At 42.3% G+C, this 23,794-nt stretch overlaps 3 protein-coding genes across 3 annotated transcripts in view; all 3 read left to right on the top strand.

The window, feature by feature from the left end:
- Positions 1–3,856: 3,856 nt before the first annotated feature.
- LOC128872454 (uncharacterized) lies at positions 3,857–5,082 on the top strand. The gene is made up of 3 exons (XM_054115148.1): positions 3,857–4,066; positions 4,577–4,792; positions 4,886–5,082. Exons 2-3 carry the CDS (start codon positions 4,603–4,605, stop codon positions 5,080–5,082), a joined length of 387 nt encoding a protein of 128 aa, XP_053971123.1. The 5' UTR covers positions 3,857–4,066; positions 4,577–4,602.
- A 224-nt stretch (positions 5,083–5,306) lies between these two features.
- Positions 5,307–8,191, top strand: LOC128872456 (uncharacterized). Its single transcript, XM_054115150.1, has one exon. It carries the CDS (start codon positions 5,307–5,309, stop codon positions 5,484–5,486), a length of 180 nt encoding a protein of 59 aa, XP_053971125.1. The 3' UTR covers positions 5,487–8,191.
- A 4,214-nt stretch (positions 8,192–12,405) lies between these two features.
- Positions 12,406–23,794, top strand: part of LOC128885058 (uncharacterized) — a 90,564-nt gene continuing 79,175 nt past the window's right edge. The window contains exons 1-2 of the mRNA XM_054138807.1: positions 12,406–12,431; positions 12,518–12,569. Of these exons, the coding sequence (XP_053994782.1) occupies positions 12,406–12,431; positions 12,518–12,569 (78 nt within the window). The remainder of the gene's footprint in view (positions 12,432–12,517; positions 12,570–23,794) is intronic.

Consider the following 23,794-nt stretch of genomic DNA (forward strand, 5'->3'; position numbering starts at 1 on the left):
AGGTAATTTGGTCGAATTAATTTTTGGGGTTTTAGATAGAAGGATGACATTTTTTTGTGAATTTTTATATAGGCAAAAATTAAGGTAATTTGGTCGAATTAATTTTTGGGGTTTTAGATAGAAGGATGACATTTGTTTGTGAATTTTTATATAAGGAAATGTTGAGGTAATTTGGTCGTATTAATTTTGGGCGGTTTAGAAGAAAGAATGAGATTTTTTGTGAAATTTTATACGAGTGAATATTAAGGTAATCATTAAACGAGGTAATCGGAATGGCCAATTTTAGTCGTTTGTTTTTTTATCTGAGCACCACTGGCCCCTTACTTTCACGTCGTCCGGTGTTTCAGAAGGAGACTCGTTGAAGGAAGTTATAGCGAGAAAAAGGGTGAAAGAAGAAGGGGAATCGGTCATGCCTACCGGTTGACGTTTACCTTGAGCGATTTCTTACCGCCTTATTATATCCCCCTTTTTTCCCCACTTTTTCTTTCCTGTTCAACAGCGATCGCGGTACCCCTCGACTATAAAGTATCGTATCTACCTATCGCAAAAAAAAAAGGAGGAAAAATACAGCCGAGGGGCGTTTCGAAATTGCGTACAAGTATATTCCAAGGTCATGATTGCAATAGAATCGAAGACAGAAGACACGACAATTGTTTAAATTAATTCAGTTACAAGAAGCCCGCAAAATATACCATTACTCACTGTCGAATACGGTTCCCTTCCAAAAAAAATTTTTTTTAAACGATGATTAAATAACGACGCCATGTTAAGAATTTTTTCCAAAGGGATTATGCATAATTACCGGTGATTTGAAATCGAAACGAATACAATTCTATCGCGATTCACCGAATTTGACTCGCAAAATGTACCATTACTTACTGTCAAATACGGCTCCCTTCCAAAAAAAAATTTTTTTCAAACGATGATTGAATAACGATGCCATGCTAAGAATGTTTTCCAAGGGCGCCAAAATTGATTATGGTTCTGTCGATAATGCCCTCTCCGTTCGCCACCAGAGCGCAACGAACTGGATTCGCATGCAGGCATCGAGAACATGTCTACTCGATTTTTACTGTTTATTGAACCTATCGTAGGTGGTGCGTCTCATTATAGCGGAGGAAATGATTGCAGATGAACGAGCAACTGCCAGTGGGTGGCTGCGATTGTGTCATTATTTCATTTATTTTCATACATTTCGTCATACAATATTCTAGCGTTATTATAATATACTTTATAATTCCATCTTTATAAATCTACCTTACTATTATAATTCAATCTAGATTCGTTTTCGTTAACACTCAGTCCTTAAAATTAATCGTTCAAGTTCCTCGGTGAAAAGCTCTGTCACCCATATATGGGTGACGTGGCGTTCAACGTGTTAAACTTGTCCATGTAATCCATGTAATTTGTGACTATTTTATTCGCATTGCCATTACCCGCGCTCCTTATGAGAATCACCCCTAAAGTTTCGCCAATGTCGATGCTCGCCTTCCAACGATCCTACCTCGAATCTCGAATCGCAGTTCCCTCGTTTGAAGAACGAGTGCGTTTCTCTGTTCTGTTCCGAGCCTATCTAGTCTCGTTCGCGTTGTTAGTGCTCGTTTGGGGGGGGAGGTGACGGAAGGGAGGGCAGTCGCCGGCAGGTTTGCGAATACCAAAGGACGAAACCAGACGTAACCGGTCTCTCGAAATCGTCTAAGTCGAGGGGCGGGGGAGGGGGGGGGGGGGGGGGACACGAAAAAACTTCGCGCCGGCGGAGAACGAACAATTATTATTTTTAATGAAAAATAAAAATCCCCTCCCCCTTCTAAATATCTACGATTTTAATCAGAAATCGTTTCAACGACTCTTCCACCCAAGATGGCGTCTGGCTTATCGCGGTTGAAATTTATGCTCGCTTTCCGAATGCATAGAGTCGTGCGAATCAATGCGCGGACACGCCTCGATCCCAGAGCGTGACATCAACATTACAATGAGCCACGATGAGTTAGCGTTCAGGAATTCGGTGGAGATAAAACAGGACTTTATAGCACGCCGGAGGGTCGAAATGCATCCCTCGAGTCCTTCGTGCTTTATCTACGAGTGTCCCGAAACGTTAACGACCGAAAAATCGAACGATCCAGAGAACGACTAAATATTTCTTGTTTCTAAAGAATTTTCCATTCTCTGATCAAATAATTCGTCCCTAGTTTTCATTCGTTTCCCAAACGAACTATAAATCATTTTCGTAACGCACGACCGGTCTGCCGAGACATAATGTTGAATAATGGATTGTTTGGAGTTCGAAAAAGAAGAAGCACGAAAGTTCTGGCGAGGAATTGAATCGGTACGAAATACAGACGAATCGAACCGCGCCCAGGGGAGGACGAACAATGAGCGAACCGGAGTAGGGGGTTACGCATTCCTTCTATACGCGCACAAACGCATCGTGAATGCCCGTCGAACGCTCTTCGGGTTCGTTCCACCTCTGGAATACTGCCACGGAGCGCTCGTTGAACCGCAGACACTAATTTCCAGCGCTAATGAACCCCGGCGAGAAAAGCGCGGATTTCTTTTCACGATTCCTCGCGGCGTACGCTGCACCTCAGACGCGAGCGATTCGCGCGAAATGGATCGAAGAACGTTATTATATGCACGCGAAGAATTGCACCCGGAAGAGGTCAGTGGAATCGTCTAACGACGATGCATCTGAATGCGTTCCAGAAAACTGAGAAACTATGGACACGTTCAGGCCGGAAAGATGTTTACTGAATGCAAGAGACATATAGGTGCAAACATTGTAATATGAACTGTACTTTTAATATCTTTTTATACTATTGCATACTGTGTGCATTTTGTAGTCTCTTGTACATTGAAATTTCCTATAAACCACGGTCTATTTATTAACGTTTGGAACGTAGGCGAACTCTGCTGAATAAAATAGAGTAGAAGTAGAGAATAAAGAATCGTAACAGAGGGCGATAAATAGCGGCAGAAACTCTAAGCAGCTCTTGCTGTCGAACTCTCGTATGGTAAAACATACGAACACGCGTGAGAGTGGAAACTACGTTGGTAACGTTACCACTAGTATCTGCTAGTATCCCTCAATGGTAACGTTACAATATCAGGTCATATGTTGCACTAATTTTATAGGTTACTTCCCCAGCAAAGGATAGTTTACAACTCTTACGATCCGAGAGCTTTGTGACCATTCGCAATGTCTGTGCTTCTTTTCCATTTCACATCTACATTTAGTTACTTTCTTATCGCGGCCCTCCTATAACTTGGGTACCTCGGGATCGTTAAGCCCGTACTGTAGCTACAATTTTATCATAGCTACAGTCCCTGAGGGTGCCTTTATGGCTGGTGCAATTTTTTTTTCTGAAGGCCCATAATTCTGTCAATACGGCCCTGGGTCCCGAAAATGTTGTAACACCTTGAAAGGGGTGGTTCGGGAGGTGATTTCAAACAACTTTTTCCTTAGAGAAAATGTTGTCCGAGGCTTCGTCGAGGAGATATTAACAGAAAACCCCGACCAATCAGCGGGCACTCCATTGGCATACTCGCGCTCTGATTGGTCAGTGTTTTCCGTTAATATCTACTCAACGAAGCCTCGGACAACATTTCCGCCGAGGAAAAAGTTGTTTCAAATCACACTCCGGACTACCCTCTTCAAGAACTTCCAACAATTTTGGAACACCCTGTATATTGTCTATATACTCAAAGAATAGAAGCTACTTTCTCGACTTACCGAAGGGAGCCGACTGCTTCCGAAATTTCCCGAACTACCGAGTTCACGCATGCACTGCTCGTGCATCAGTGTGCGTTCATGTGCGTCTATTGCATGCAACGCTCCGCTAGATGGCACGTCAATGATATTTTCGTGACTAAATGCCAGATTGTACAATGCCCCGCCCAAATACAACTTGTTGTAACAGATTCCAGTGCATCAAGCGATGCGTGCATTTTCGAATGACTGCGTCGTTGCCTTAATGCTGCCATCGGTGCGTCGCATACGATATTAATTATCAAGAATTGCATTGATAATCGAAACAAGGACGCAAAGGAGGATACGAATTACTCGAAGGTATGTACCGTATTAACATATATCGACTTCATTGACGCCTTCGAGAACCTCCGAATTCCTTCTCTCGAAAACTCGTTTCACAACTTGTAATTAGCTTCGGATTAATTGTATTATGACTAAAGGCATTAACGAATGTACAAGTATAGTTATTATTAGCGTTGGTACGTAAGACTCGAGCGGTTTAAATATCCTCGATTCTGTAATGTTGACCTCACACGCCACGCCTTCGTTTTCTTAGTATCTCTCCTCCAAGAAAATATTTCTCGGATTGTTCCATGAATTATAGCATATATCTGACAGAGTCTGTCGTCATTATTACGTTATTTTCGAAGATGGTGCATGTAATCGTTAAATATTGACAATTTTTTCACACGATTTTGAAAGTTAAATAAAATTTTGTGTACTTTGAAAGAATGTGATCGGTTTGATTTTCTTCAGTTAATTTGTGAATCTATAAGCTTGTCAAAAAGTTCCATGTACTGAAGGGAAAACCGTCTTTGTCTTTTTCAGAAGAATCTCAGTCTAAAATTTATAAAATGTCCATTCTAGACGAGCGAGAGGACTACCTGAAGAATCCCTTTTTTGTCAAACACGAATACGGCGACTTTACGCCATTTTATATCACCGTAACCATCTGTTCTGTGCTATTCGCTGTCCTGTGCATTTTGAACATCGGATTCTGTTTCTGCTCTCGACATAAAAGTTATTGGCAGAATCGTCATACCGGTGAGTTTCTGAACAAAATTCATCTGAAAATATTGGTCTATCGCTTCAAACAAGCCTTTGTTTAATTGTCTTCCCTTTTTTCTGTTTAACCAGGAAATAGGTGGATTCAACCACTGTGGACGGTAATACCGCATAAAACGCCACCTCTAGATTTAAGCGAATTGGAGCCTGGGCGTACCTTCCAGCCAGAGACACGCGAGGTCTTGCAATATCACAACCCGAAATCGTATAAAACCTCACCGCAATCGCAAGAGTACATGGAGATGCAAAAACGTGAGAGTGAGATTTAATTAGATATTAACGAGCTAAAAGTAATTAGACGATAGATCTGATATTATACGTATTAACAAAAATAACAGAGCCTGAAAGTTATTAACGTCTAACTAGAACTATAGTTTCTGTTTCACTGTCATACAAACTGATACATTGTACAGCCAAAGTTAAGAGATAGTAGGTGTACAAAGTACAAAGGGTAAATTTTTGAAAATAGCTTAAGTAGAAAATTACGCCCAAAATGGGACTGCACATATTTTGGCCAGCATCAACGTGCCTGACTCTTGTTGTGGTTTGCGTTATAATAGTTGTACTGAAATATGGATCGCGTATTTGCAAATTACGTCACACGGCATTGCCATCCGATCAGGAATGGGAGGGTAAAGCGTATTCTCGAAAACTCTCTGTCTCTATACCGTAACAATAAGTAGATATCACCACGTGTTTTCAAAGATTCGTTTGCTTTATATCAAACTTTAAATCAAAACTAAGCATTCTATATGACCACGTTTGCTCTATATCAGAGTACGACATTTTACATTTTTTAACTTTGATAAACAGAATTTAAGTGATTCGCTTAAATGCATATCAGAAAAGTGATATCATTTCTCTCTAGTTTAACGGTAGTATAGCGGCATACCTTAAAAAATGAATGCTATATATCTGTATCTTTTATACGAAACTTTTTATATAGTGTAAGTAATGCTAATAATTCCGTCCAATTATATAATCGTGACTTTTATTAAAATTTTATAATACGATTTACGAAAGAATTGTATCCGTCCGGCAATTGTATCAATTACACAGAAACTTTTGTAACTTTTATATGCGTTCTTTTGACAAATAAAAGATGCTTGCCTTTGCATAAAACGCGTACTTACTTCACGAGTAACCCTGGCAGGTGTCTATCATAACCGAAGGGACGAGAGGTGATCGTTGTTTTTATATATAATATTTAGTTTTTTTTTATTGACAACATTGGATTTTTATTACATGTGTAACGGTTACACAATTATTTAATAAGTAGATACATTATACAATTTCTGCATTCAGTTATAACATCAGCTTGTAAATAAATCACTGACGATTTCCCACGAACTACGAGAGATATTTGATTTAAGAAATGTTAAATTTGATTCGATTGCCTAAGCAACTAAAACCTCAGCGTACTTTCTACCCGACGCATCGTTTCCCCCCGGAAGCCATTCCACGTTTAACCAACGCCATCGCGCGTTTTCATCTGCTGTAAGAACTTCGTCCAACGTGACCGATTAAACCAACAAAAAAAAAAAGAAAAAAAAACGCTCAACAAAATCCTTCCTCGCGTATGATTCTATGCCACTAACGAGTTTAAACTATCGACATGGTCATTGATTAAAAATCTCCAATGGCGCGATCAAGAGACTCACGCATCCACCGTTGCAAAGGCTTGTTTGATTACGTTTCACGAGCACAGCGACAGATTAACTTTGAAAAACAAGTAAAACGCTTCTTCCTTTACCGTGAAATCTTTCGAGGATTCCGATTTGTTCAGATATAATTTTTTGACGGAAAGACACTTTGATCTCTGACAATTTCGCGGCGAATTTTTTCTAATTCTTTTATTAAACAACAAATCGGAACCCTACTTTGAGAAGGTAATTAACCTCTAATTAGTAGCGTATTTCTTCTATCGATTCTGCTATGTTACAATGCAGTTAAAACACGGATAACCTCGATCGAGTTCCACACAGAGATGTGAAGCAGTGTTAATAATTACGCTTAGTAGACGTTTAATGACAGTAATTAGAAGAGACCATAGAACGTAGACAATGCTATCCTTACCCTATATCGATAGATTCGTTTATTTTATTTTTCTTCCCTTCGTTTTATGCGTAATGATGATATGCTGTATATACGTAATCTAGCTACGATCATCGGCACCGACCAACGCCACCATCGAATCCGTACAATCAACGTTTCGGTCGAGTATACGAATTTATCGTGTGCACCCCGGTATTATAACCTGAATCAGCTGACTTTATTCAACGAATTACTTTTGTTTGTATACATCTAGACTTAAAAACAAATACAATCTTGTATCTGGGGGAAAGGTTTGATTTCTATAGTTTCAATGAAACGTCTCGTAGGGACGAGTTCCAATCGTTCGGTCGTTCGTTACGGAAGCGATGCAAGTTTCATTTATTTTTATTCAATGAATGTATGTTTGTTGTCATTGACATAAGAACTATCCTTAATAATTCTAACAACTGTTCCTTAATCATTTTTCTTCTCATTCCGTTTAACAATCCAACCAAAGTAGATACGATCGTAATTTTGCTCCGTCTAAGTAAGACACTAAGTAAGAACTCGGTTTCTTTTTTAAATGGACCCTACGCCTACACTACTTGCATAACGAACGGCTCGATTAATATTAGCATCCCGGCTCTACGAATTCGTTTGAGACTTTTCGTTACGTTCATTTGATTTTCATGCTCATTTGGCTTTCGTTATTATTTTAACTTTTCCATTCAGAGATAATACGAGACACATATAACAACTGTATACAGCGACGTTTCTTATATATATATATATATTTATATATATAATTTTTTGTTTGTATGCAAGGAATACGTCTCGGTGAGAAGGGATCGTTGATACAATATCGGAGAAACGGTAGTAATTATCGAATCGTACTTCTTACATAAGGCAGCGGTTCCCAAACTTAGGGACGCGACACGAATAACGTTTTTTTTTTTAAAGAAATGTTCGTTTCCATCGTACCAGCCCGCTAAGGATGTATATGTAATTTTCGATTCGTTCTCTTTTTCAACGTTTACGAGTTTCTCTAATTAACCTCATTCTTCCATTCATCGTAGAAAAAGTCGCACATGTTTTTTTTTTTGTTACTCTCATTAGCATCGCGTTTATCAAGCTTTACAAATATCGTTCAACTAACGATCGAGTACTAATGAAAAAGTCCGAGAAGTTTAGAAACCGTTGGATGAATATAAGACATAGTTTTAACATCGAACACTGTATAGTACCTACGCGAAAATCGAGAGATTGCGTCTCTATCTCACAAACATTGTACCTGGTTTTAAGTGTAAACACCGCAAAGTCGACGAAAGAAAAAAAAAAAGAAAACAGAAAGGAATAAGACGAAACGAAACTCAAACGAAGAGTGCGTCAGCTTGTAAACAATCGTACGATAAGGACTTCGGAAGGAGTCCTTGGAAGGAGTTTTGTCGCGTGCAAACTAAGAGAACGAAACTAATCGAGGAGCCGACTATAGTACCGAACGCTCGCTATCGACGCCATCTTCTTCTTTCCCTTTTTAACCGCAGGAAGACAAAGTTAATAAACATCTTAAGAACACAGAGATCGCACGACCTTCTTTTCCTTCTTGATACGTTATTCTCTAATTAGGAGTGAGGGGGAAGGGGGATTTCTATGCATGCTACGATGGACAAATCGTATAACGTTGGAAACTCGAATGGGTTTTTCATTTTTCCTCAACGACGTAATATTCTAACGAGAATATCTTTCATACAGAATCTCAACGGCAGTTGTGTTTCGTATTCTTGTAGCTAGGAGGTTTTTCTAATCGATCGTCGAGACAGTAGCACCGCGTGAATTCGCTAATCACCTTTTTCCAACAACCGAAACCGTTGTCTTGATTTTTCTAGAAAAGTTCTTTCCTAGGGAATTCTTTTCTCCTTATTCCAAACGAGGTATTGGAAAATATTAGTCTGGTTATTCGCAGCCCCTCTGATACACGGCTAATAAACAGCAAGTGCGAATAATATGAGATTAGAAAAGTTTCTTCAATTAAACACGACAGCGAACGTTAATAACGAGAGAGGAAAGAGGAAATATGTCGATCTTCAACGGTTTCGCTATGCTACTGCATCGAGGGCACGAATTTAATATTCACACGTAAATTGGTACACAGTAATTTCGGCGTCGGCACAACGCCGCCAAGAAGAGCATTATCAGGTTCACCTAACACGCTTTAGTACGTCCGCGTCGCGGCTAATGACATTTGGCCACGCGTAATGGAAGTGATACGGAAAACAGCCCAACGCGTGCTCTGTCGATAATTAATACCGACGGTCGGTTAAATACTGACAGCAAACGTATCCGAGAAATTCGGCTTCGCAAATTGTCGCGCCGTACGGTTTACACAATTTACATATCTGGTTGTTTCGCAGACAGCAGCGTTCTGGAGAATCTTTATCTACCGAATTACGATCGCTGTCATTCTGGAACGCGGAATACAATTTGTTCGTTCGATACGCTCACGCTAGACAGTATTTAGATTCGAGAAAATGAAAGTTTCACGTGAAAATGACGAGATTTTGTTTTCGTTGCCTGTTGCCGAAACAGTTTGCAGCGCGCTCCCTCGACGATTTTTCCAACTTACTGCTTACCCGACTTCTTGTTCGATCGTTCACCTGAAACAGACCAAAGTTTTCTGTTAGATTTATTTTTTTTTTTTTAACGAAAATTCCGATTTCTAGGATTATTAAAATTATCTTTCTTTTCACGATTCGACGATCGCTACGAGACACAGAAACGCATTCTCCTTGGACGCGAGTTCTCCTATCCGTTCGGACGTTATACACGGCACATTTATTGCTTCTTTTGTCCGTGACCCCAAGGAGACGCTTCAATAACCTTATCTTTAACTCCGTCAATGCCATCGTCAAGCGTACTCGACGAGGTAAGGTGCTGTGACACTAGTGTCAATCTCGAGTACAACTAGAGTACAACAGACCACTGAGCCCCAGACAATGGGGTTGTTGGCGCGTCGTCCAATAAAATCTCGAGGAACGCCGTTTTTGCGTCGTTTCAACCGATGGCGAATTACTTCCATTCGACCGCTGTCCGTGAATCTAGAACTCCATTTTGATTCCCTTCTATGACACGGCGTGTACGTATCGATTTTACAGTTTGCATACATTATTAGGCGATTATAATAATTTCTGGTATTTCGCGCTCGTTAAAAACTAATCAAAGATGTAACGAAATAATTCATAACGAGGTTTTGACGATGTCACAGTCGACGAAGAAATTCTGAAATATTTAGTTGGTACGCGATCCAGGGATGGGCAAAACCCTAGTCTTCGAATAAATGTCAAGTTTGTCGACGTGTTTGTCTCGTTTCTTTCTTTGGAAAATGTTCAAAAGAGGAAAGGAGATAGACAGATCGGCAGACTTCAGATTTATTCGAAACTTAGAGTTTTGCCCACCGCTACCGTGTTGTCCCTTCTTTACCTACCGAGTCGAAGATCTGTAATCCTATCCTCTAGCGCGAGTTAAATACTTATAGGAGGTTTTAGATAAGGTTCGTTCGTTCTGGGTGAAAAAGAAAATGACTAGAAATACCTTTGGTGGTCTTCTTGGTGTTGGTCTCCGGTCTACACCTCTTGGTGAGTCGACGCGTCTTCTCGCAGCCAGCGTCGCTGTTCGCCTTCAAATTGTCCACTCTCGTCATCAGCTGATTCACGCATCCGCTCCACGTACCCTTTTCGTACCGGCAAGCTGTGCTCCCCGCCACGCAGAGTTAATCGTACCGCCATAAACTCCCATTTGCGTTCCAGCCATCGTACAAGTTAACGCGACAACGGTGCATCTCGTGTTACGAAACAAGAACGCTAATTTCCTGACCAATCTTTTCAGACATCTGTGCCCTTTACATTCAATCGTCTACTATTTATCCGCTATTTATATCTTTCCTTTTTATCCAACTCTAGTTCAGGTGAAAATATTAGGCGATATTATTCGGGTGATCGCGTCGATGACTGAAACCAGGACTTCTTAAACTACGGGTCGCGTGATTTTAATGTAAAATATCGAAACACTCTCTTTTATACATATACCTTCCCGAAGACGGTCGGCCATTTACGATTCAACTTCGCGACTCGAACGCGACAGCCGCGCCGGAACTTCGCCGACGCATAAATCCGAAATATCCCCAAGCCGTCGCCGGATCGGAATTCTAGATGGCGCCGTTCGACTCGAACCGAAAAGGGCAGAGCGATCACAACCTGCCCGTCCATTGAATTCAAAAGTCCTCCGGCCGAAAACGTTTCCGCGCGTTGTATAACGTGACCTGCGTTCGATGGCGCGACTCCAACGTGAGTTCTTTCCTTTTTTTTTTCCCCCGACCGCGACCATTTTCTTTCCTCCTTTTTTTCGGCTGCATTTCACGGCTTGCCGCGTGTAATTCGACGCCGAACAATAATTCCACAGACCCGTGACTGTACGAGATGCGAGGTGGGAGGTGAAGGATGGAATTGGAAGGGGTGAGTCACGGAAACTCTGTCGCCTGGTTGAATTTATGAAGCTGATTAGCGCCGAAACGAATGCACCGTTGTCCGAAATCATCGATAACTGGGACGCGACGCGTCGTTCTTCGAGCTCGTTTAATTAATTAAGACGTTCCACCAGGGGGTGGAGGGGGGAGGGGGGAGGGTGGGGTGGTTCTCCTCGCTAATTAGCAGAGTCCATTAAGCCTCGTTCCATGCAAAGAACGCGGGAAACGTTCGATCGTACCGGCACCCCCGGTAGATTAAACCGTATTAATTAGTCCCGCGAGCTGTTCGCGACCGATGGAAAATAAACGTGAACATTTGGATTATCGATACCGGACATGTTCGATTGATCTCGATTGGTCTTGGGGCGAGGTGTTGCCGTTTCATGAAATCCCGACGGGTCCGGTGGGCGTGCATTGGACACGCGATCGCGACAGAAATATTTGTTCCGATTTTCAGGGACGACCGTGCTTGGATCGATCGGAGTGTTTTCGCGGGGAAAAAAAGATTCATTCGTTATTTATACATATTCTATCGGACGAGCGAAAAAATATATATAGCGCGTGCTCGGAGGTACCATGTGTTGCGAAGCAAACCGACTGTGTTTTTACAAAAATATCGTCGAAGTTTACCATTTAAACCGCTTTTGTTGAATCGTAATGAAAGTCGCGCGGAAGGGAGAGAGGCTTCGCGGTGGGGTACGGAGACGTTGGAGTGGTGGAGAGAGTGCGTGGAGGGGGAAGAAGATGTCGCGAAAGGGGACAGAGAGCGTAGGGGGAACGGAACGACTGGAGGGGAGAAGAAGACGCCGGAGACGGGAGAGAAATCACGTGGAGGGGAGAAGAGAACGCCAAGAGGGGAAATGGACCCTTCAGAGGGGACAGAGACGACGCGGAGGAGGAAGAAATAGTTCGAGGGGAAGGTGAACGCGTAGAAGACGCGGAAGGGGAAAGTGCGTTCTTCTTAAAAGCTACATCGCGCGATTGGTAAAAATTTAAACAATTTTTTATAATAAACAGAAAAACGATTTGCTTACGACGCATGGTCTCATTCGAACTATTTATCAAGTAAATTGCATTTAATTGTGTGACTCGATTATACTCCAATTGAAAGGAGGAGGAAGAAATAGTTCGAGGGGAAGGTGAACGCGTAGAAGATGCGGAAGGGGAAAGTGCGTTCTTCTTAAAAGCTACACCGCGCGATTGGTAAAAATTTAAACAATTTTTTATAATAAAAAGAAAAACGATTTGCTTACGACGCATGGTCTCATTCGAACTATTTATCAAGTAAATTGCATTTAATTGTATGACTCGATTATACTCCAATTGAAATTCAACCGATTGAAAAAATATTCTGATCATCTCGACACGATTATACGCGTTCGTTACGATTCCTGTGGATTCGAATTGTACGTTATTCGCTCTTCCATATCGGGAAAGTGAAAATAATTATTTAATAAAGGAACCCCAAAGATATTCCTCCGTAGCGGATGTACGCGAAAGGTAATGAAACGATGCTTGAAGATTTTTTTTTTGTTTTTTTAACCAAGGTATCGTATATTTGCGACAAGAGATCCACAGGAAACTTTCCAACAAACGAGTAATAATTTGTAGACCAATGGTACGTGTACCGCTCCATTGTCTCGCATTCGTTATTCGTGTACTCGTCCGATTATACCATTTAACGAACGAACCGTTACGAGCCATCGAGGCACGGTTAAAAATCGTGACATTTCCCGGCCGTACCAGCAGCAGCATTTTCACCTCCGAATTATTAGTTTCGCTCGAAATACTTAGGAACGATGGTTCTGGACTCGAATACCGAGAATGAAAGGAATACGGGGGGCATTCGACGCTGCATACCGGAACATTTAAAATCTTTACGCTTCGCGAGGAAACCGGAGTGGAGAGGTATCGGGAAACCGTGATTAAAAAGGAAAAAAATAAAAATAAAAACAAAGAAAGGTGGCTCAAAGTCTCGTTATTGCTATTTACCTTTCTTGCACTTCTTCTCGATGGTCTTCGTCGGCTCGCAGGACTTGTCGCCTTTCTTAAGGTTCAAAGTGCGGGACCGCGTGTTGGTTTTCGAGTCGCAATCCGACCATTGACCCTTCACGTATCTGCATGACGCGGGGCTGCCGGATGCTGCAACAGATGCGAAACGTCGATAGAGATACGGGCAACTGGCGTCTAATTTCGAGATTGATTCGTCCATTTACTTCTTTAATTCGGACAAATTTCTTTCATAGAAATAGAAGATAATACCTATGATCGTAAATATTCGTCAAAGATAACGTTTCTGCGAATGTCAATTCTTATTTATCATTCATCAGCTCCTTGACTTTCAACGATCTGGCACTTAATCTGCCAATTAAACATTGGCACGCTAGATAGCATAATGCTGTTGACAACGAGAGCGATTACATAATTGATTAAGAATAGAAACTTATTAAGAATTCGTTTAACTTTGGTGTAAAGAAAATGATATTATTTTGCGGTTCCTCTAATACATACTTCAATTGTAGATAATCTAAGTTCTCGCTCTAACCGCGTTGAAAATTGGGGCGTTGTGATTCGTACGCGATATTCGGAAGTTGGAATTTTCAGGGGGGGGGTATCGGTGAAAGGACGGCGAAAGAAAAGCGTCGGTTTCGTCCGTGGCCCGAAACCCCGAATAAATTTCCGAGAGAGGCGAATGATCTTAGCCGAGAATGAGACACGTCGCGCGTCGCTGGCTGGATATTTCAATTGTATTCGCGATCCTGGCCGCGGGAGAGAAAACCCCGAGAGATTAGAAAGAGCCGCGACGAAACAAAAGGACTTTTTCATACGTCTATACGACCCGAGGGGACCGACGTGGATCGCGAAACGATGCTTCAATTCCCTGCCGTTACCGCTCGACGTCGCGCGGTGCTCGAAATCTAGACCGAAGTCGAATTTTCCATTCTCTCGAATGTTCCGACTTCGTTTCTTTGGCCCATGGGAGGAAAAAATTAATATTAGATTCGGGTTCCGCGCCCCCAAAAACCTCGAAGACGATTCCAATGACGCGTAAGCGACCCAGTAATAATTATAAGGGTAGTTCTTGGAGTTACCCTTTGGTACTCTACCCTTAGGTAACTCTAGAGACTGAAATAAAGGCCTAAGCTTTGATAATTAATTTTGAGAGTGTCGCAAAAGGTGTAGGATTTCTTTTTACAGAGAGTTTATTTAACACGTATCGAAGTATAAAGAAAAATTGTTGTCTTGTAATTTTAGTACAAAATGGCGGCGCCGAAGGGAGTCTCCAAAATTAACTTTTTTTTAAACGACTTCGTGGGAGGACGGTTTTTTCGCCGTGTACAACATTTTGGAACAAAACACCGATAAATTTTATAACATATATACTGTTGGCTATAGAAGCACGTAGCGGTCTTTTTATTTAATGTGCACTTTCGTGTTTATTAACAATTTACTTATTTTTTGACCGAAAAATCGGTTAGTGTGCTATTTCTACAATATTTGATTGAAAAAAAAAATCCTACGTACTTCTATAGCCAACAATATATAGATTATAAAATTGTTTGGTTGTTTGTTCCAGATTTTAAAAAGAGTAAATTTCGAAGACTCGCTTTGTCGCCGTCATTTTATACTGAAATTCTGAAACAACAATTTTTGTTTGTACTTCGATATGTGTTAAAAAAAAAAACCCTGTAAAAAGAAATCCCGTTCCTTTTGCGACACTCTCAAAATTAATTATCGAAGCTTAGGCCTTTTTTTCAGTCTCTATAGCGGTGTTACTCTTAAGAAAAATTCTTTTTATTCTTCACTGGTGTGTGTATATACTGTATATTAAGATATGAATTTGTACAAATATCCGTAGTCCAACTGTCACGAAAATTCCGCGATCCGTTGGGAACCAAGTTTGCACCGAGAAAGGATTTAATGTCGGTAACAGATTGGAATTAGAACCGAGCGTCCTCCGGTAGCGTACCACCCTTTGAAGCGTTTGCATCATTTAACAGTCAAAGTGCATCGTGTCCGAGAAGACCCGGTCGGTGAATTAACGTCGGCAATATAACTTTCAATGAATTCTTACCGCGAGCCCCCCAGAGCGTCCTCGACGAGGGAAAAAAATTCTAGGTACGGCGCCGTTAAGACACCCTCGTATAAATCATCGAAAGTTTCATAATTGGCTGTTACTTTGTTAAAAAATTTAACGGGACGGCTACTCTCATCGTTCTTCGTTTCGTTCACCGGCTGCCGAAAGTCTGCGAAGCTACGATAATTAAATCGCTGGGGAATATTCGCCCGGCGTTGTTAAAAATGAACCTGGGAGGACGTTTCCTTTATAAGTGGCGCGTTTATTTAGCGTTTGTTGAACGATCAAACGCGATACGTATCGCGAGCGTTAATGAAAAGTGCGCTTTACGATCGACAATAATGGAAGGTTACGGCCCGGTTGGGTGTTGCGTTATTATACGGAATTAAATTTTACGTTTTAAAAAATGCGATATTAATTTTACGGGGCGTCCAGAGTACGGGATTACGTTTCGAGCAATTTCCAATAAAATTGGATCGTAATTGGTTGTAGAATGAGCCTTCGGCGATATAACGTGTATTATTGCTCGCTATTCTCGTTATATCTTTACGAGAGTATTACGAATAGATCGCCGAAGTTGCGCTGAGAAAAACGAGTCCAAACACGGCCATATTCGAACCACTTCGAATCATGCGTGAAAAAAGCGTAATGAAAATTATGCTAATAACGTATAATTTAAAAGTGGTCCGAACGGGGTCGTGTTTGGGCTCGTTTTCATCGGCAGAACTTCGCCGATCCATCGAAGATACTCTCGCGAAGATTGCGAAAGATAAAAATCCCAAGATTATTGTGAACGAACCATTGGAAGATTTAAATTAAAAAGATCGACGAATAAGGGCCCATCGAGTCGATGGTTCGTTAGTTTCGTGATTGTATCCGCCTTTGACATCGAGACAGATTTTTAATTAAGCTTGATTATCCGATACCTCGTTCTTTGGTGCCGCGAACGGTTCGCACGAGAACCTCCTTGTCGTCCTCCTCCCAAAGGTCGGACTCCGCCTTGGCGTTGACGACGATCATCAACAGGGTGACACCCACCAGCGCCAAACTCCACCACAGCTTCATTCTGCAGAAAGAAAGAAGAGAAAACGTTCTCGTTAATCTTCGCTCTATAATTACCGTCGTTTTAATGGTTACACGTCGCGACGCCGAGGACACGGTCGGATGGGCTCGAACAACGCGCGAAAAGAAAGCGTGTCTACACGGAACCGTCGTTTCCTCGTATCGACTTCGACATTTACCTTTTTGCGACACACGATACGAGCAACATCACGCGAGACGCGATAGGAGCAGTGATCTCCGGTGATTTACGAACGAAAGGGATTTAATTTAGGATACAGAATATAATTGTTATAAATAGACCGCGGATCTTTATGCAAAATACAATCTTCGCAAAATTGAACTAAATTGAATTGAAGAAAAATAGGAATAATAGGAATTTATTTTATTTTGCAAATGTTATAATATGAACTTTATTATCGATCTTTTTTATATTCTTGCAGATTGTTTGCACTCTGTAGTTTCTTCAACATTCAAATTTTCTATAGATGCATAAAGATCCGCAGTCTAGTTATACAGGGTGTCCCAAAACTCGGGGAGGAGCCGGAAATGGGGGGTGGCTGAGACGATTCTGAACAACAATTTCCTTTGCAAAAATGTCGGATGGGGCTTCGTTGAGGAGATATTAAGCGAAAACCCCGACCAATCAGAGCGCGCGTAGACCGTTCGAGCGGCCGCGGTAGCGAAGGCTACGCGCTAGGCGGCCGCGCTCATTGGCTACCGCGAGCGCTGCATCGGCATCCTCGCGCTCTGATTGGTCGGGGTTTTCGCTTAATATCTCCTTAACGAAGCCCCATCCGACATTTTTGCAAAGGAAATTGTTGTTCAGAATCGTCTCAGCTACCCCCCATTTCCGGCTCCTCCCCGACTTTTCGGACACCCTGTATAAATGTAGGATTTGTAGGCGAAACGTTAAACGGGACGTATTCGCTACGACCAGTAGCACATTGCCCAATCGCAGACAGAAATAATTAGCTAGAAGATTGATAAAACAAAGACAAATGACCCGCAACCGAGCGTGTATCGCTGGCAGACTTCTCCTTAATTGAAGTGTATCTTTCTTCCTGAGTGGTGGACAAACGAAAATACTTGTTGGACAAACGAAAAAGATTAGTGGACAAAATGTGGAAAGGCACATATTTTAAGGAAACCCTAAAAAAAGGTGTATATAGGTGTGTCGACTTCAAATGGCTCGTTTGCGGTGTAACTTTTTTCTGAAAGGTGGACGGATGAAAATTGTGGTTGGACAAACGTGGACAAATCGTGGACAAACGAACGTAATTTGATTTTGACGAAAATTTACATTTTGGGGTGCTAACTTCGCTAAACTTCGCGGCACCCATTTGCCATTTTCTTTCGAGTTTGTCCGGGAACGTTATCATCGCGTAGCTCCGGGGGATCCGGAGCCGCGCCACGTCTTAATCGACGCGATTAATCGACGTTATTCTTGGGAGAGTAACTCAATCGCGCAAATAACGCCGCGCCGCGAGCCATCAGCGGTAACGCGAGACCGGAAAACTTGGTTTCTATGTCGCGGTGGTCGTCGCCGCGACGGTGCGAAAGAATTCGGTTTCGTTTGCAGATTTCGTAAGGCCGCGATCGTTGACTCCGTTGAACCGTGCTTACCAACGCTCTCTGGACCCTTTGCCCGTCGTGCAATTTTCCATCGAGCACACCGACTCGAATTCCCTGTTAAAAGAGCGCTTTCACGCATGGACGACGCAAAGGGATACAGAAATAAATAGCAACGGTTATTTTAGCGGTCGGGTTCACGTACCAGTGCTCGGCTAACGGGAATTTTATTGCTTGTAGCTTTTCCACGTGTAATATTTCAGAAGAAAAAAAAAAAGGAAAACAATATCCCAGCCCGCAGTTTTCGATCACGGGTGTCATCGACGCTGTCGTAATTATTGCGGTACTTTCTAGCGGTGAGTTCTGGGGACGAAAGTTGATTCGACACCTTCGTGTATCGTTTCGCTTGAAATTTGATTTTTGTTGCCGGAACAAGGACTTGTTCGGAAGAGGTATAACAGAGAAACTCGATTAATATTAATCGGATCCTTTATTCGCGCGAGGTGTAAATCGTGTCTGCTGTCGGGGTACCGCTGCGTCTCAATACGCTATCGCTCGCCTAGTTACAACACGATCCGTAAAGGTCGATTCAGACTATACGGCACGGACCGTCACGTTCCAGCAACGACACGACAAACCGTGACGGTCCGTGTCGTTTTAAAACTAGCGTTTTAATGGAACTATTCGCACTTAACAGACACCGACCTGAACGTTCCGTCCACGGGAATAGTGCGAATAGTTCCATTAAAACGCTTAAACTTAAAACGTTTGAACGTTTTGTCGTGTCGGTGCCGGTACGTGTCGTTGCCGGAACGTGTCGTTGCCGGAACGTGTCGGTGCCGGTACGTGTCGTTGCCGGAACGTGTCGTTGCCGGAACGTGTCGTTGCCGGAACGTGTCGTTGCCGGAACGTGCCAGTCCGTGTCGTATAGTCTGAATCGACCTTAATTCGGCAAAACTCGTGCCGAATCGCTGACAAACACCGTTCACCTTGACCGTCGATGAGAACAGGTGTTCCGTATGTAAATTCAAATCTAAACAAAAGTCTTTGGGATTCTTTCAACTTTGTGGTTATTTAAAACGGTGTAACATTTTATCTGGACCAATATTCGCATAATATTTCATACTTCATATAACGACGGGATTGGTTGCCATGACACAAAGCCGATTAGCAGGCTATCGGCTAAAACGTGAATCGTTAATGCCAGTACGCAAATACCGGAGAAAGAATAATGCAAAAATGTACAATGACGCAAAATTGGCGTAAGCCGGGTATCGTAAAATTGGATTTACTTTATTTTTTCGGCTATTAATTACGATCCACCTCTCCCCTTTGGTTATTACTTTTTCCACGGGTATATTTGTTTATCCCACGCGGCAACGTCATTCTTTTCGTTCCCTCGAACAGTCGATATCGCGCAATTTAATTTATCCACCGTCGGGTTACGTTTATTCATTCCAATGTAAATTCGAAATTTTATTCAACGAGTGACGAATAATCGTGCATCGTTTATCCCTCGGAATTTGCATGTAGATAAGAATTTCGGCCGTCCCTGTTCGGGAAACGTTTTCCGGCATATTACCATGCGCGCAGTCTTTAACCGAAGCTTTACAAATATTCAAAATTCCATCGACGGACAATCGAACGGGAACGACCGGTGTCCAGCGCGGAATTTAATCGTTCCCAGCCAAAAGTGCTGTTCGAAATGTTGCGTACGCTTTTATTTTATTTCCGCTTTTTTTTTTCTTTTTTTCTCGTACAACGAAACCCGCGTACGCGCGGCAACAATTTCGTCTGTCGATAACTTGGTTGGCCTCATACGTTACCGAACGCGTCGGGAATAATATTTTTCCCTCGTGCTCGCCGCGTTTGTATCGACACAGCGAAGATCGATGCGACGAGCCATAGACGCGTGCACAATGCTCGCGTCACTATTGTTAGCCGGACTCGCGCTGGCCTAGAACGCGAACGAAAGTGACCAACGAGAAAAATAGTCGTCCGATGCAAGAAACAGAGTCACGGGAACGAACGACCGCTCGTGGAACGTTCGTAAAACATTTTCTACCTATGGTTACCGTGGCTGAATCGTAGGATACGGAAAGAAAGGATATATGGAATACGGGGCGTTTATGCGACCGGTTATGCGAATATGGAATACAGAAGCTAAATATTTCGAGAAAAATTATTCGGTTTAAATTATTCGACGTAGAATTGAATTCTGTTCAGAGAAAGAAGAGATGAGAAAAATCGAAAAGCTCAATTTTCATTTTGGATATTAACGCTTTACCGACCGGTAGAGGTTCGAGATCCTATGGCCTTCTTACCGGCCGCGCGGCAGCAGATCTTCCGTGGCACCGGGAATTGTATAAAAATACGAGAGCTTCCGGAGCAAAGCAACTTGTATCTCAATTGAAAGTAACAAATACTTGCTAGGTACCGTAGCAGTTACCGATCGGTGAGCGTTGGGGACAAAAAGTCGATTAACACATTCAGCGCCACGTCACCCATATGTGGGTGACAAGGATATTCGCTGAGGAATTAAATACATTAATTCCGAAGGTGTAGCGTTAAAGAAAACGAATCTAGGTAGGATTAATGAATTTTAATGAGGTTGTAGAGGTCTCTTTTACCACAAATGGTAAATTATATCATTTCTAATTGTATAGAAACGAAATTTTAGCCTAGCAGGAATTTTTCGACTACCGGTCGGTAAAGTGTTAAGTTTCATTGGAATCCATTTGCCGCGTTCGAACGCAACCTACTGTTCGCAGTCCGGAAGAATGCGTCTGGCGGCGCCTTTAGATTTGCCACTCTTGGAACTGCATAGCAGAGGACGGTTTTATCGCATTATACATCGCATATCGTATAGTCACGGAGTTATGTAGTCTCTTTAGGGTTAATGAGGTAAAACGGCCCTTCAGTTCGCGATTTTAAAAGAGTGCCGCAATCTACGGGCGTCGCCAGACGCATTCATCTCGCGCACGGACAGTACTTATATACGCGCGCTTGTTAACGTGATAACATCGAAATGACTCAACGAATTTCAATGAAACATTAAATTCAGTCAAAGGATTAAAGGGAATTAATTTTCACGAGGTCTCGAACCGAATTTCATCGTTTCTCATTTTTCCCGTTTTCGTCTGCGGAATCGTACCTCGAAAGCCCACCGAGTGTACAAAAGAATTACGCGCGTCGGAGACTCGTGCCAGGTGTTTTTTTTTTTTCCTCTTCTTTTGAAACCGTGCCCCATGGGTCGTAAAAGTGAAAAATCTTGTAAACTTTGTGCCGTAAGCTTAAGAAGGTTAAGAGCCACTGGCGTGCACACGAAAACTCCCCTTTACCTCCCGGAGCCCAGCGTGCTTCCAAGCGGATCAATTTCAAGAGTCTCTTTGAAGACGTGCTCTCTCCCAGCGTTGCACATTACGCGCTCTCGAAACGGCTCGGCTGCGCGCGCTTTCCAAGGAAGGACCTTGAAACAATGATTTATGCGTATCGTCGCGCACCCTTTAACGGCCAAATCAATCTGCCGCTTCCGCGGCCGGGATCGGTCAGGGCCGATGCGCGCAGCGTCGCAATTTTCGTTCGTCGTGTGCCCGTTGTATCGTTTGCTCCACATATTTACGAAACCCCGACGTCGAATTTTCTTGAGATTTTTATGGATCGTCACGCGCCATCGGACTCTACGTGTCCAACCCTTTGACCTCGAGGAATTACTTTTTTTTTTTTTTTGCGAGATTCGTCAGAGTCGTTATTTATTTTTCGAGATCTATCGGAGTCGTTATTAACCACTCGAGGCCTTTTTTTTTTTTATTTCTACCAGCAAGTCGAGATGCTTCCCGGGCATTCTACATTCTAAATTCTGTACGAATGCTAAGCTTCGATCGACTTCGAAGAACGGTAACGAGGTTCATTTTGTTGACACTTCTAGTTCCGAAGAAATGAAACCTAGAGAAACATTATTGCTGGTAGATTTGCTACGTGAAACCTAGCGGCGACCGAGACTCGCCTCTCGAGTGCAAAGCGTTAAGCACGTAGAAATTTAGAATTCAAAAAGTGTTATATAGATTTATATAGATCCGTTAACTATAAGTTTGCATTATATATACAAGTTCGTTTCGTCCGGTAAATTGACAATTTTTGTCTCGGAGTCGACTGTCGGAGGTAAGTCTTGTCCAGAAAAAATATGCCAAAGATCATCGTCGAGACGAAACGATAATAAGAACGATCGTGAATCTCGACTTCCTCAAATGAGAACAAGAGCAGCTGCTCGACGGACTGCTGAAATATTTAATGATAAAGCGACGCTATATTGTCAGTCGCGTAATTCCAAATAAATGCTTCCAAATAAATGCTTCCAAATAAATGCTTCCAAATAAGTGTTATAAACATGTACGCGTGTAAAGTTAATTCGCGTGCGCGTATTTATAACGAACCATTAATTTTATAAACAGGTTAATTTTCCACTTCGACGATGAGAAAGCCGAATATCGTGTAAACAGTGTTCCCGCATTTCTTTGAATCGAGCACGGGAAGAAAAACGGGCCGATTTGTGAGAAGAGTCGATATAAACGGGTTCGAAATGAAAGGCCGCACGTCGCGCGCAAAACGTTAATATCGATAATTAATACAACCGAATAATTATCGTGACAGATGGCCAGCAGAAATTGCCGTGGCGCGTGTTCTTTGCAGCGTATTAAATTCCCCGGCTGGCCAAATTCTATTACGAATGCATTACGGTTTATTGAATATTTCGTGCCCCGATAGGAACGCTCGATTGCATGCCGAATCGAAGCTGGAAGTATTCGAGTTCGTAACATTGATTACGTGCGTGATCGATTAAAATTATTCGAGGAGATTATTCGACGGATTTCAAGAGATCGACGAGCGCCGGGGAATCGTAACGAGGGAAAATTTGCACGCGTTGCCGGCTGGATATAAATTTCCGCGCAAGTGGACCTCGACGACGACGCCATTTTGGAGAACAGCTGGTATAACGTTCTCGTTACGTGGGGTCTCGTTACCGTTCGTTTGTCTCGAGCTTAATGCAAGCGACTAATTACTTTCCTTCGTCCCGCTACGGATAATATGAGCTGATTCGACGAAAATCGAATACCTTTGTTCGCTTTTTTTTCCCCCCCCCAATCTTCTATTCATACCGCGGTACCAAGTTTTTCTCTAAATTCTTCATTTGGACGTTTCTCGCCGTATCACGTCTCGGTCGCGAAATGCGCGTGGTGCGCAATAATATAAAAAAAAAAGCTATCAAAAAAAATTCATACGTATGCAAAGATTTTATTTTGCATAAAGATCCGCCAGTTGCACGTACAGTAAGAACGTATATCGAGTTCCAGAATTTTAACGGAATATTTTCTCGATTCTAATCATTCGCTTATTCGTTTTTTGTTTTTTTTTTTTATTTAAAACACGCGAAGGGAATATCATCGCCACGAGCACGTTTCATTTACTTAGTTCGTTAAATAAACTCTAGAAACGCTTCCCTTCCGACAGCGATCCCCTTTTCTCCAACGGTACCCTTATTTTCCACACCTTTTCTTCTTCTCGTTTCTTCTCGCGCCGTTCGTTTTTTCTCGATTTTTCGTCGCGACGCGTTCACGATTCTCCCTTCTGCTCTCTTTTTTCCTTTTCCTTTTGCCATCTCTCAGCCGCCAGCTTCTCTCTCTCTCTCTCTCTCTCTCTCTCTCTCTCTCTCTCTCTCTCT

Source organism: Hylaeus volcanicus, chromosome 2 (genome assembly GCF_026283585.1).
Source record: "Hylaeus volcanicus isolate JK05 chromosome 2, UHH_iyHylVolc1.0_haploid, whole genome shotgun sequence".
In the NCBI taxonomy this organism is placed as follows: domain Eukaryota; kingdom Metazoa; phylum Arthropoda; class Insecta; order Hymenoptera; family Colletidae; genus Hylaeus; species Hylaeus volcanicus.

Excerpts from the sequence above, each read along its gene's own strand:
- LOC128872454 (XM_054115148.1), top strand. The coding sequence starts at position 4,603 with ATGTCCATTCTAGACGAGCGAGAGGACTACCTGAAGAATCCCTTTTTT. Across the intron at positions 4,793-4,885 it reads TTGGCAGAATCGTCATACCG|GAAATAGGTGGATTCAACCA; the intron begins GTGAGTTTCTGA and ends CTGTTTAACCAG.
- LOC128872456 (XM_054115150.1), top strand. The coding sequence starts at position 5,307 with ATGGGACTGCACATATTTTGGCCAGCATCAACGTGCCTGACTCTTGTT.